Source organism: Vulpes lagopus, chromosome 10 (genome assembly GCF_018345385.1).
Source record: "Vulpes lagopus strain Blue_001 chromosome 10, ASM1834538v1, whole genome shotgun sequence".
NCBI classification, from domain to species: domain Eukaryota; kingdom Metazoa; phylum Chordata; class Mammalia; order Carnivora; family Canidae; genus Vulpes; species Vulpes lagopus.
Window position 1 is genome coordinate 16,678,571 of NC_054833.1, and position 13,882 is coordinate 16,692,452.

General features: G+C 33.8%; 1 protein-coding gene across 1 annotated transcript in view; it reads left to right on the forward strand.

Moving 5' to 3' along the window:
- LOC121499941 overlaps positions 1-13,882 on the forward strand; it is a 226,941-nt gene that overhangs the window by 152,864 nt on the left and 60,195 nt on the right. The window contains exon 10 of the mRNA XM_041771213.1: positions 5,392-5,551. Coding sequence (XP_041627147.1) covers positions 5,392-5,551 — 160 coding nt within the window. The remainder of the gene's footprint in view (positions 1-5,391; positions 5,552-13,882) is intronic.

A 13,882-nucleotide genomic window follows, 5' to 3' on the forward strand; every position in this document is an offset into this window, starting at 1 on the left:
AAAAATGATTGTTCCCTTACAAACATGAGACCACACGTATTTTGAAGGATATAAACTTCATAAACTTACGATAGAGCTATCTCTGGAAATAGGGGTAGAGTGGTTCCTGACAATTTCCTACTTTGTGTGTCTTTTATTTTCTGAATTTCTTTTCTTTTTAAGATTTTATTTATTTATTTATTCATGAGAAACACACACAGAGAGAGAGGCAGAGACACAGTCAGAGGGAGAAGCAGGCTCCATGCAGGGAGCTGGATGTGGGACTTGATCCCAGGTCTCCAGGATCACACCCTCGGCTGAAGAGCGCTAAACCGCTGAGCCACCAGGGCTGCCCTGAATTTCTTTTTCTTTTCTTTCTTTCTTTTTTTTTAATATTTTATTTATTTATTCATGAGAGACAGAGAGAGAGAGAGAAGCAGAAACACAGGCAGAGGGCGAATCAGGAGTCCGAAGTGGAACTTGATCCGGGGACTCCAGGATCAGCTCTAGGCCAAAGGCAGGCTCCAAACCTCTGAACCACCCAGGGATCCCCTGAATTTCTTTTTCTAAATTATTTTCCCCTTCTCCATTTTCTTTTCTTTCTTTCTTTCTTTCTTTCTTTCTTTCTTTCTTTCTTCTTTCTTTCTTTCTTTCTTTCTTTCTTTCTTTCTTTCTTTCTTTTCTTTTCTTTCTTCCTTCCTTTTTCTTTCTTTCTTTTTCTTTCTTTCTTTCTTTCTTTCTTTCTTTCTTTCTTTCTTTCTTCCTTTCTTTCTTTCTTTCTTTCTTTTTTTTTCTCTTTTATTTTTATTTATCTTTTCCTCTATTTACTATAATTTCAAACCAAAGCTATTTGGATTTCAATTAGTGTTACACAGGATAGTGAGTATTCAAGGTTTTTGTTTTGTTTTGTTTTTCTTTTGTTTTTTTTTAGAAACCTCACAAAAGCTAGCTTTTCCCATACATATAAAAACTTTAGGGTCATACATCTAAAATGTTCAACAAGTCAGCTAAAGAATATGTGAACAGATTTCAAATACTCATTTTTTTTTGACACAAAAATGAGAATGAATTTTGGCAACCATAAGCTGCTCAGACCTTTACCTGAAGCATTCTAACATACTTATACCAGTAGGTAGGTAGTTTTATCAATAAGCACATTGATTACGATATGTGTAAAACCATACTGCTAAACTCATTTGTAACTTTTAGAGTTTGAAAGAAGCAATCGTATTTTGATTTTTTAAATTCATATATATCTATATATATCCATATATACCTATATATCTACATATATATATATATATATATATATATATATATCTTTTTTTTCTTTTGGAGCTAGTTTAAGTTATAGACTCATCTTTTTCATGATCCTTAAAATACTATATTAGCTAAATGTCCACACTTGTCCTTTTTAGCTTTAACAGAAATGTCACATCCTAGGTTTCTGTAAATGACCCACATTCAGATGTGAACCAAACATAATAGCTTATGCCATTCACCAAGCAATGAATTACTTCAAATGTAGGACACAGGGCATAGGACTTTGTAAATTACTTTGTTTCATTGGCCGTCATCAGAACCTGTGGCATAATATGTGACCTATTTCTATAAACAATAATGCCTACGGCTTTACAGACAGGTGGAATACAGTTTCTTTCTTAATTACATTTTGAAGAAATAATTTAAAAATGTAGAATTTTCAGACACTTTCAATAGTTGTATTGTTAAAAGAAATTCAAATTTGTAACCATCATCATGTAATGATATATATTATCATAAAATATTAGCTTTTTATACATAACACAACTCAAACCTATAAAAATGCAAAAATAATGCAATGAACTTGAATATTCTTCTCCTAATTTCACTAATTATTCAAGTGTTTGGTTTTCTCTTTCTTTTCTCTCATCTAATATATTTAATATTTTCAATTTTATATAAATCAATCTGATCTTTATACACACACACACCCAAAATGGCAGGAAATACATGGAAATACATGTGCATCTGTGTGTGTATAGTGTGTGCGTATTTCTGACCCATTTGAGAATAACAAACTTTAATAACTAATTATAATCATGGAAAATTTAAGCTTAATATTTTATTGACTGACTCCAATGTTGTCTGAATAGAGAAAATAGTCTGTTCTCTCTCTCTTCAATACCCAGTAATGTCCAGTTTATTTACAAAATAATTGTTTCAATTTTTTTACAAATAAATATAAACTTAACATAAATAATATATTTTATAAATAAAATAGGTTTAATTTTGAAATGTACTGAAACTGTTTTGACATTGTATATCTTTATAGAAATTTTCTTAACATTTAATCAGACTAACTTTCTAAAGAGAGCCAGAAAAGTGAAGTTCAATAGATATGCACCAACGTTGATCACTATGTCCTGCCTAACTCTCTGAAAGGATGAAATATTTTGGGTAAATGTTGTATGGCTTGATTGATTACATAATCAAATGAATTACATAATATCAATACTCAGTTTATTTTTAAAATTTTGCATATATAACCATAGACTATTTTTTGTGTCCCTTTTTTTGTGTGTAAACAGTCTCTAAAAAAATAAATAAATAAACAGTCTCCATTAGGCTGAAAAATATGCTAAAACTAGTAACTGTTAGTAGGTTGACTTACTTACAATCCATCTTTAACCTTTTCACTGGAAAATGCCACTCAACATGGCGAAAAAAATGTAAAAGTAAAACTAAAAGGCAGTTAATCTTTGTATAGCTTTCCATATTCCAATGTGTCATTTTGTTCTCCGTTCTAACATTTGTGTGCCATCCTGTAGATCCCGGCTTGGATGTTCACATAATTATTCTTTCACACAAAATGAAGGAAATATACAGAGGAGACAGACATTTTCTGGGCAAAAGGAACAGAAGCTAGCAGAAACAGGACTGTGATTCCTAATTAATTCAAAGTTAATTGCATAGTTGGTAATCCTGCACTTAAAATCTTCATATAGAAAATGTTTATGGCAGCAAATTGACAGTAATTTAACTACATTAAATCTTACTACCATTAAAAGAAAAAGATGGATGTTACATTAAACAAGCTTAAGAGAATGGTAAAGACTAGTTTTTGTTTAACAAGACAACTAGCAAATCATTCAAATGGCCAACCTAGAATCTCAAAGCACAGTAAGAGTAGTAGTTGAATTTCAAGATGGTACCAAGCCATATGGCCTGTCTTGGGCCATCAGTGACACTGGTTGGCAGTTTTGCTTTTATTTCCACTCTGTGATGAGCATAAAATAGTCAGAGGAAAACAAAGACACAGAGTTCTTTTTTGGCAGGTAGGGTCAAAAAAACCTATTTTACTATTTTGGAAGAACCATGATAGAGGTCCTTAAGTGAAGATGTGTGTTGTATTGGTTATTTTCACTCAACAGTCAGATGGTGGAATGAAATGAACTTTGGTGTTAGTTCTGAGTTTAAATTCTGTCTCCGTGACTTATAAGCAGCAAGACTAATTTTTTTTTAATTTTAGCATATTCATATGCATAAGACAGGATTAAAGGAAGGCTAGATACACAACGGATGTGAAAGGCCACCATTATAATGGGAACTCAACAAATTTTAGTTTTAATTACCTACTCTATAAAGCAAAATATAATTATCCTGATCATTGAAATTAAATACTTACAATTCCCCATTTTGTATGGAAAGGCACTCCATGTAATGCTCAACTATCTTGGTACTCCAACTTATAACTTGGGCATTTGGTAATAACTTCTCAGATGGGTAGTTTATTGATACTGTGTTGCATTAGGGTTCTTAGTGGCTGTTAATTTTTAATTTATTATTATGTATGTATGTATGTATTTTTTTTTAGGGGGAGAGTGAGAGTAGGGCAGGGACATGGGGAGCAACAGATGGAGACAGGGAATCTTAAGCAGGCTTCATGCTCAGTGAGGAACCTCATGTGGGTCTCAATCCCATGACCCAGAAATCATAACCTGAGCCAAAATCCAGAGTTGATCACTTAACAGATGGAGCCACTCAGGTGTCCCACAATTTTACGTTTCTTAAACTAGTTGCAGGTATCCATGGTGAACCAAGAGTGTACTACATCACAGGATAAATATATTTCCCTAGAGCTTCAATTTTATTCAAAGTTTTACAAAACAAAGCATATGATATGAAAGCAAATACACTGATTGATGAGGGATAGAATACATATTTTCTCTTCTCTGAACTTAAGTGTATTTAGTGGAAGAATTTTATAAATATGAGTCTAATTAATATTTATAGTACTTACCCCAATGTTACTAATGAAGTATTAATGTTTTTCAGTAAGATTCTTCCCTAAAATTACAAAAAAAGCAGTGCGTTTCTAAATTAATATTAAGAGTTGTTTTGGAAAGGGAAAAAGATCCAATGAATGGTTTATCAGGTTAGGTGCTTCACTAAAGTGGTCCATATATCATTCATGTTGGAAAACAACTGACCAAGCAAAACCTCTGTTCCAACTGAGCTTGTCCAATGGGGTTTCTACCAAGGGGCACTAAGATCAACTCACTGAGAAAGAATAAATTCAAACTTAAGTTTCCTTTAACAAATCCTTCACATTTGAATTAATCTGGTATTCATAATATAAAGTAATGGCTAAATATTTCTTAATATTCTACCCTCTATTACCTAGACATCAAAAATCAGAAATAGTAGGCTTAAATGGGTAGGAAATATCAGAAAGGGAGACAGAATATAAAGACTCCTAACTCTAGGAAATGAACCAGGAGTGGTGGAAGGGGAGGAGGGCGGGGGGTGGGGGTGAATGGGTGACGGGCACTGAGGGGGGCATGTGACGGGATGAGCACTGGGTGTTATTCTGTATGTTGGCTAATTGAACACCAATAAAAAATAAATTTATTAAAAAAAAGAAATAATATTTCACTGTATGTTACCTAGTTGGAATTTAAACTTAGAAAATAATCATTTTAATAAAAAAGAAAGAAAAGTAAAATATCCAGCTATTAAGTATGTTTACTTGTTAATATATCATGCAAATTATGATTAAATGATTTTAAATCAGCATAGGAGGGGAAAATTGAGTTAATGAATGCATTTTGCTTATTCTCACTGATTTCCTTCACTTATCATTAAATCTTTGATACAAAAAAAAAAATAGTAGGCTTATGAGAGATTGTTGCAAAAAAAAAAAAATCCCCCCCCCCAAACCAGATTATTCTTTGACTATGATAGTTAGTGAAGAATAGTATTAAATTATTTCTGGAATGTTAGTCAAAGAATTTCTGAAAAATAAATGGGAACAATGAACTGGAATAGAATTGATTAAATTGATAAAAGAAACAAATTCTTTAAGATTTTTGGAGGACAAAAAGTAAACAGTATTTGGGGAACAAAAGTAACAGATGGTTTTGTTTTTAGATTGCACAGTGATTCTTGGATATTAGATGCATTTCAGCGCATCCACAGTGAAGAAGCCATGTTTTTCATGCCGTATGATTTGGAGATCTCCAATCAGGAGCTCAGCTACATAGTGAAAAGGTCTGAGCAATGGAGAGGAATCCATGGTGAAAGGAAGAAGGTGAGTTGGTTTGAAATAGATTTGTTTTTTGACTGCACAAGAGAAGCTCATTCTGTTAGCCTATCAGTAAGTTGGTACATTTTCTCACATTGTTCTTTACTATTGTATTTTACTGCCACCACTATACAAATCTTGCAAATTGCTTGTATACTGATTATTTTTTATTAGTTGAAATGAGGAAACATGGTCAGGTGGTTTTTAGAGTGTAGCATTGTCATTTTCCTGTGGAAATATTTATTGATACCTGCTGCATATATACAGCAAAATTACACAAGGGTTGTGAAGAACATAAAAGAAGCTAGTGGAGGACCTGGGTGGCTCAGTCAATTAAGCATCTGACTCTTGATTTCAGCTCAGGTCATTATCTTGGGGTCACGAGATTGAGCCCTGTGTTAGGCTCCACACTCGGCAGGAAATCTTCATGAAATTCTCTCTCTCTCCCTCTCTTTCTCCCTCTGCCCCTCCCCTGCTGTCTCTATCACTCTCTCTCTTTCAACTAAATAAATAAAATAATACATAAGTCTTTAAGAAAAAAATAAAAGAAGCCAGTGACCAGCTTCCTGCATGTGACATGATTGCTGGCTTCAATGTCATCTTGTGATGACAGGAGGAAGAGAATATTATTATTCTCCTTTGATGTTTTGTTAGTCAGTTCTCTTGCTTCTCTTCTTTCTTTCAGTAATTTCCTTTCCAGACTTCTCCATTGGCTCCATCCTCCTCTTCTGTGTTAGAGTCTTTCAGGGCCCTATACTTGGTTTATTTCTCTTCTTACTCTACATGCTTTTTTTTTCTTGCCCTCCTTTCAAGCTATATCTTCCATCCTTCTGAAGATGACCAAATGTGTATCTCAAGGCTATGCTTCTGTTCTGAGTCCTAAACTAACAAACTAGCAGCCTACTTGGTATCTTCAGGTGGATGCCTGAACCCAGCACGTTCCAAACAAAATTGACTTAACACATGTTGTTAGTTAATTACCAAATGCATTTCACCTGTGTCACAAAGCCACAGGATTCACATATCCATAACCTCTGCACATGGCATTTTCATCTACTCTGATCGCAAAGAACTGAAACTCAAAGTTTCTCTAGACCTTCCTTTCTCCTGGATTTTTTTTTTCAGTTTGTTCATGGAGTTAGTTATATTGACTTTACTTTTTTAATATTTATTCTCTATGTTATTTGCTATTGCACATCTATGATCTCAATTCCCAACTTCTAAAGAACAATAACACTCTGCTAACTGCTCTACCTGCAGTCTCACGCTGCAGTTACCATGTCATCACATCCACGAATTCATTCTTTAGAATATTTCTAAAATGTAGATCTGACCCCCCCCCCTTTTCCTGTCATAAACCCTTTGCCTGGATAGTAAAAGCCAAAATACAGATTATTGCATTTTTGCCATTTGTTATGATTCTTGTTTACCTCTCTGGTGATTAGCCTGTATCCACATGCCTTCCTTCCCTCTCAGACCTCCTCTTGTCAAATGCTTCTTGCTGAAATATAATGAGGCCATATAAAAATAAGGATATTTTGCTAAACATGTTATATTGTTTTACATTACCATCCATTCCTCTCTGCTTTGAGGAGCATCCTCCCAGGTCCTCGGGGACCACCTGGCAAACTAATTCTTCTTCCAGGCTGAGTTTGAGTGTTGCTTTGATGGAGCCTGCCCAAAGAGTGCCATCTCCTTTGTGTCATGGCTGCTTGTTCTATATGACCCTTCTAACACACAGTCTGAGGATTACTTGTGTTTCCCTCTTCCTTTTTATTTACTTATTTTTTCTTAAATTTTTATTTATTTATTCATGAAAGACACACAGAGAGAAGCAGAGACATAGGCAGAGGGAGAAGCAGGCTCCCTGCTGGGAGCCTGATGTGGGACTGGATCCCAGGCCCCCAGGATAATGCCTTGAGCCAAAGGCAGACACTCAACCACTGAGCCATCCAGGCTTCCCTCCTTCTTCCTTTTTAGATTAAGATCTTCTTGTGGGGGATCCCTGGGTGGCGCAGCGGTTTGGCGCCTGCCTTTGGCCCAGGGCGGGATCCTGGAGACCCAGGATCGAGTCCCACGTCGGGCTCCCAGTGCATGGAGCCTGCTTCTCCCTCTGCCCGTGTCTCTGCCTCTCTCTCTCTCTCTCTCTCTCTCTGTGACTATCATAAATAAATTTAAAAAAAAAAAAGATCTTGTGCAATAAATGAGTGGCTTCTCCATCTTTGTGTTCTCGATCTTTAATAGTGTCTGCAGAACATAGTACATTTTTACTGTCTATTCGTTCAGTACAACAATGAGTGCAAGCATGAATGACTAATTGAAAATATATTATTTGCCCATATAATGAATGTATAATCTACCTCATTCCATTCTCTACCTGATAGAAACCTAAACATTAGCTTTTAAAAAAATTCCACATGGGTTTACTATTAATATATGCAATATGTCTCGAATTCTGTTAATTTGATAGGTAAATATAACATTACAACAGGCATTTCCACAACTGTCCCTGACGTAAAGTAAATCACATTTCACTTTATGATATAGTCATCCTGTCTTCTTCTTCAAAAATCCTTGACAACAGCATAATTTTTAAAAGGCCTGAATTGTTTAATAAATCATCCTAAAAATTAAGCAAAGAGCACTTTCTCTGCAGGATAATGTCAAAGTGACTGAGGTAGATAGAATATATTTATTTCATTATTAAGTTTCACAATATGGAAGTTTAGGAATTTGGAAGCAATCCAAAATTCAGTATCAAAATGATCTGAGCTGAACCATAGTACCTAACAAGAGAATACAGAGGAAAATAGAGAATTATTTTATTGTTCATGATTATTTGTTTTGTCTAGGGAAGTCAGAGAGAGTGAGAGACAGGAGAAGGTGGGGTGGAGAGGGGGTTGGGGATAAAAAGGAGAAGAAGAAAATGAATATTTAACTGCTAGAGGGAAAATTAAAGGAGATTATGAAATTCTTTAATTCTTTAAAAATTAATATTTATTCCCTCGTTTATCAAATGATTTAGCTGACCCATGATGGACAAAAGTAGAACTCAAGAAAAGACCTCAAATCTTGTGTGTTCATAATTCTGACAATGTATACACATTTAAACGGATCAAAGAAGAGACAATTGGATTAAATGCAATTAAAGTAAATAATTTAATAAAAAAACATTTGTGTCCTAAGTAAAATATTTTGGCTTAGATTCTTTTGGGCCATTAACAAACATTAATATATCTAGATATATTGCTGCTGTCTCTTCCCCAACATGTATAGACTCAGCATCTATCAGTGAGGAGACTAACAGAGATGTTTATGCAAATCATTTGAAAATCAGGAAAGCACATGTTATTTCTCATTATCCGGGTTATGTTTATTAAGCATACAGAAATGTTCCTAAACTTAAATGAATAGACATACATATTTTATTTGTTATGTCTCTTCATGACCTGGTGTTTATACCATGAAGACTTCCTCTTATGATTAATTTTTTAATGTTCTTCTTAACCTATTTTACCTTTGCTTGTTTAGTTTATTTCAATAGGGAAGCAAGGTAGTCCTGTTGAATAATTGAAGTACTAATTTCAAGATACAATGCCAGCTTAATTTAGAACACTCATCTGTAGTCTAAGTTGCTAAATTAAGAATGGAACAGACACTTTAATACGAAAGTATTTCAAGTAAGTATTCTAGAATTTTTGCATTTTAAAAATTTGATCTAGATCTTTGCCATAGTACCAGCTATTAAGCACATGCTTCTCGTTTTTATGCTCTGGATTAAAAATTGCCACATAAATGGACACTTTATAATATGCTTAATTTCCTTTTATCAAATTGATAAATGCAAAAGCACAGAACACATTTACAGTATGATGAGAATTTAGGATTATTGCATTTTGTAATTTTTATATTGTTCATACATATAATTTGTCATTTGTGCAAAGACAGCCAGATGATAATTTCAAAGTATTTTAACCATTTTTTTTTTGAAAAGGAAAAGGTCACTTTCAGTAGTCAGAAAAGACATCATTCTATTAAACTAATTTGCCTACATGCAAATTTTGTCATTTTTACCTCATTAACTATTTATCATGAGTAAAAATATATATATTCATGAAGGGGCAGCTCACAGCCTGATGGAACTGGAACTAATATTTTGCAACTCTAATGATTTTTTGCATCCCTAATTAGATAGCATAAGGTTGATATGATTAGGTCAGGATGTAGTGTTTTTCATTAAAATACATTTTAGAAGCTGTATTCATAATCTGCCCTTGCAATTAAATAATGAGCCTATGAATTTAATATTATCGACCCAATTATTATCCCATGCAAACGTATACCTTTAATAAATTTGTGCCGTAGGACCTTCATTAGCAACAGAAGAAATGATATTTCTAGGTACATAGATTGAATGGCTATGGTTAAACTTATATAATGGTTTTAAACATATCAGGAAGCAAAGCTTCAATACTTAGGAATTTAATTCCGAAATGTGCCTTACTATTTGTTGAAGACTAATTTGCATTGTAATTATTTTCTTAAAGAAACTATCACTTGAAAAGGGGCTATTGAAGCTCATAAAAATAGCAGGATGTTAGGGAGAGAGAAAGGGTTGGAGAAAGTTGTGCCTTGTGGGACAGTGGACAGTACAGTTAGAGATCCATTCAAGCAGCATAATTGAAAAGCATAAAAACTAAAATATCTATTTCTCGAGTGTCTGTATTATCTGGGAACTAACAGATGCAATTAATGAAGGTTAGCATTTTGTTGTATGTTAGAATAGTTTTTATTAAGAGATGGAATTATGTTGGGGACTCTGAGAAGGAGCTACTTATCTCTTATTATGAATGTGTAGGGGGAAACACAGGGCTACATATACACATACCCATTTCCCCTTCTTTGTCTAGTCTTCACTATTTATCTACTATTCTTGTGCACTGGGATGACGATTTAAAGTTCTTTAGTTGATGAAATTCTGTTCTGAAGGTTATATACAGTCTATAATTTTTAATAAAACAAGATGATTAATGAAAGATGAATTTACATTTAGTAATGAGTTTTCTAGTGAGCTAACCCCTAAGCATTGTTATTGACACAGCAAACTGCAGGCAGTGTGTCATGGCATGACTTTGCTTTCCTAACTACTCATTTTTACTTGGGGAGTACAGTAAGGGAGGAGAAGAAGCTTCAATGAGGATCTTGAGGGGCAAGGTGGTAGCAAACAGATAAATGGATGTACATTGATGAGGATTTAGGATGGAGACACTTGATAGAACTTTCCATGTAGAAGGAGACAGTGAGTAGAGGTGTTGTGATAGGAAATGCCAAGGCAAGTTTGAAAACTGAGAGCAATTTGTTAGGGCTGAACAAAGGACAGAGAGTGGAAGGAAGCGAGAGAGCAGCCTGGAGAAGGAGATTAGAAATTGGAAATGTGCACAATGGTGGAGCTATATATTTTTCATAGGCAGTGGGAAGCCATTGAAAGCTTTAGTAGAAAGAGATAACTCATTCCATCAGAATTTGCGTTGCCTCTGTATTGAATTCTATAAACTGCTTATTTTAAAGTTCTAATGTTTTTAATACACTCTAATACATAGTTCAGTTTTCCATCAATCATTCAATTCAATTCAATCATATGATCACTTATAGATTCTGTTCTACATGCCATTTAGTATTCATTATCCTGATCTTCAGTGGAGGGATAGGTTTTGCAAGCTTGATGGGGGCTTGAAGTAGGTGAAGATAAATAATAAGCTAAATTGGACCTAGCCGAATTTGAAATTAAGAATGGAAGATAGTAGCAAGTGGAAATGGAAACAAGGAGTCAGACTGAATTCAAAATGGCAGATGTCAGAGTGGTGACTCCACCACCAAGAATCTTCATATCTTGTCCATTCAAAGGTGGACGGGCTGCTTTGATTATAGGAGGTGGGAAGCAGGAGCCTAATTCAATAAGAGCTGAGGCACATTTTAACTCCTCACATCAAAAGAACAAGAGTTGAGCATTCAAACATGCCTGTAATACTTCTTGTACCCCAAACGTGATTCAAGTGAATTTCATACTTGCAAGATCTGCCTATAGAGAGTCCACTTCCAAAATGACTGAAAAGCTTTTTACACTGAGTGGATGGCACAAGAATAAGTACTCACAATAATAAATGAGCATCTTGGACGTCAAAAGAGTATCCTTAGTGGAAGAGACATTAAAATATAGGAATGCAAATTCCTTTGCATGGGAAGATAGTATGGGGTGCTAAAAACATACTTTGTTGCATTGAAAAAGAGCACTATTTTTTATTATTTTTTTATTTTATTTTATTTTATTTTATTTTATTTTATTTTATTTTATTTTATTTTATTTTATATTTTATTTTATTTTAGTAAAAAACATGTCTTAGGGCCTGGGTGAATACATCCTAAAAGTATGCCTAAATTATCTTAAATATAGGTGTTCCTGTTCAGTAATCAAATATATATTCTGAACTCTACAGTATTATTTTCCTCTTGCATTGAATAAATTCCAAGATCTCCAGAAGCATGAAGACACTTATCTTTTAAAGGTTTTTATGTAAATGTGGACTGTATTTAGAACTGTTTATAGAAATTTCAACTTTTGCACGATAAAAAGACTGATATTATTCCAACTAATTTGAAAATACAAATCCTAACCCCAACTTAAGAAAATACATATAAAAGAGAATGATTTAAAAAGTTCTATGACCATTGGCAATTTTATTTTGTTTTGTCTTTCAAATCATCATAAGCATGGAAAGGGGAAAACTGTTCTATGTTGGCGTGGTGGTTTTGGTTAATTGATACATATTTTTCTCTTGATCTTTTTTATCTCTGAACTTCTGGGATGTCTGTGTATAACTTACTCAATATATTGTTAAATGTTTGAAAGGTCATTTGGCCTTGGAGAGATTGATCTTTTCTATAAAATGAAAATGATAGGTAACGAGTAAGGAAAGGAATAACTAGGAGCTTTCTGAAGATACCATAAATGTTTGGGTTTTAAAGATTGACAAAGACTTACATTTTGCTAAGTAGTTCCCCCCTTTATTCTAAAATCATTTCTATTTGAAGTGAAGTGTAATCCATATGTTTTTGATTCATTAACACTTAATTTGTCAGCATCTCTTTACAGGAGTGCTATATAGCAGCCTTTTCATCTTTTTTATAAGCTTATTTTCCTCAGACACAGGAAATCAAGTTTTTGTAAGAGTAAACAAACTTAAACTCAAAGAGACATAAGAGAGTTTTGTTTGTAACAAAGCACCTATTAGCTTTGAACTACTTCTGTACTTGGTATGCAAATTTCTTCCTTAACGGTCCCTAAGAATCAGATATATTTGTAATTAACTGAGGCACAATACACAGCTTTCTGTTTTATTATTTATTGAATTTTCCTACTATCTGACTCTAATTTCTCTTCATGATAAAGCAGCCGACTACTAACATATTAATGAACAAGTCATTAATGATAGTTATTTAATTGCCATCTTATTATTTATTCTTATTAATAATGCAGAAGCTACTTATCTTTTAATAATTATGTGGTGGGAAATGGAATTTCATGTAAAGCATTAAACAATGTTCTTTTTTTTTCCTTCCCTTTGCAAGTATAAGTGTTCTTTGAAGAATGAAAGTCAAACTCCTTTCCATAGCTGACTGTTATTTGAGAAAAGCTGGTTCCCCAATATCACTTGCATTTGTATAGGCTTCAATGAGATGAAAATACAACTCTGTTGAAATACTAGCTCTCCTATTACCCTTTGTCCCTTTTAGCTTATCTAATTTCTGTAGGGTGTTCTTTAGGCTTTTAACAGTCACAAAGCTTGAATAAATTAGAATTGCAAAAATGTCACCTAGTATTATTACCTGCTCAGAGAAACCATTTGCTTGACTCTTAACACTCACGTTTTTGGTAGATAGGTCAAGGAGAAGTTTTTAAAAAGGAACTTAGAATTTAAGTAATATTTTCTTAGGAACAAAGGAAGAAAATGAATAGCTCTTAGGGTGGGTCAGTCACTATGTCAAGCAGTTAATACATTGGTTCATTTAATTCTCAAAGCAAATATATGTGGTGGGTACTATGTCCATTTTACAGATGAGGAAACGGGCTCAGAGAGATGAAATAACTTCACTCATCCATCTATTCATTTATTCGCTATTTTGTTATGGATCATCTAATATGAAGTAGGCACTTTTTTTTAGATGCTCATGAAAATAAAATGAAACAGTATCTCTTCCCTGATAGTACAGCGAGGAAGTTAAATAGTTGGAGCTAGAATGCCAATACAGTAATGGTGGGGTAACAGCTATGTGCTGGGG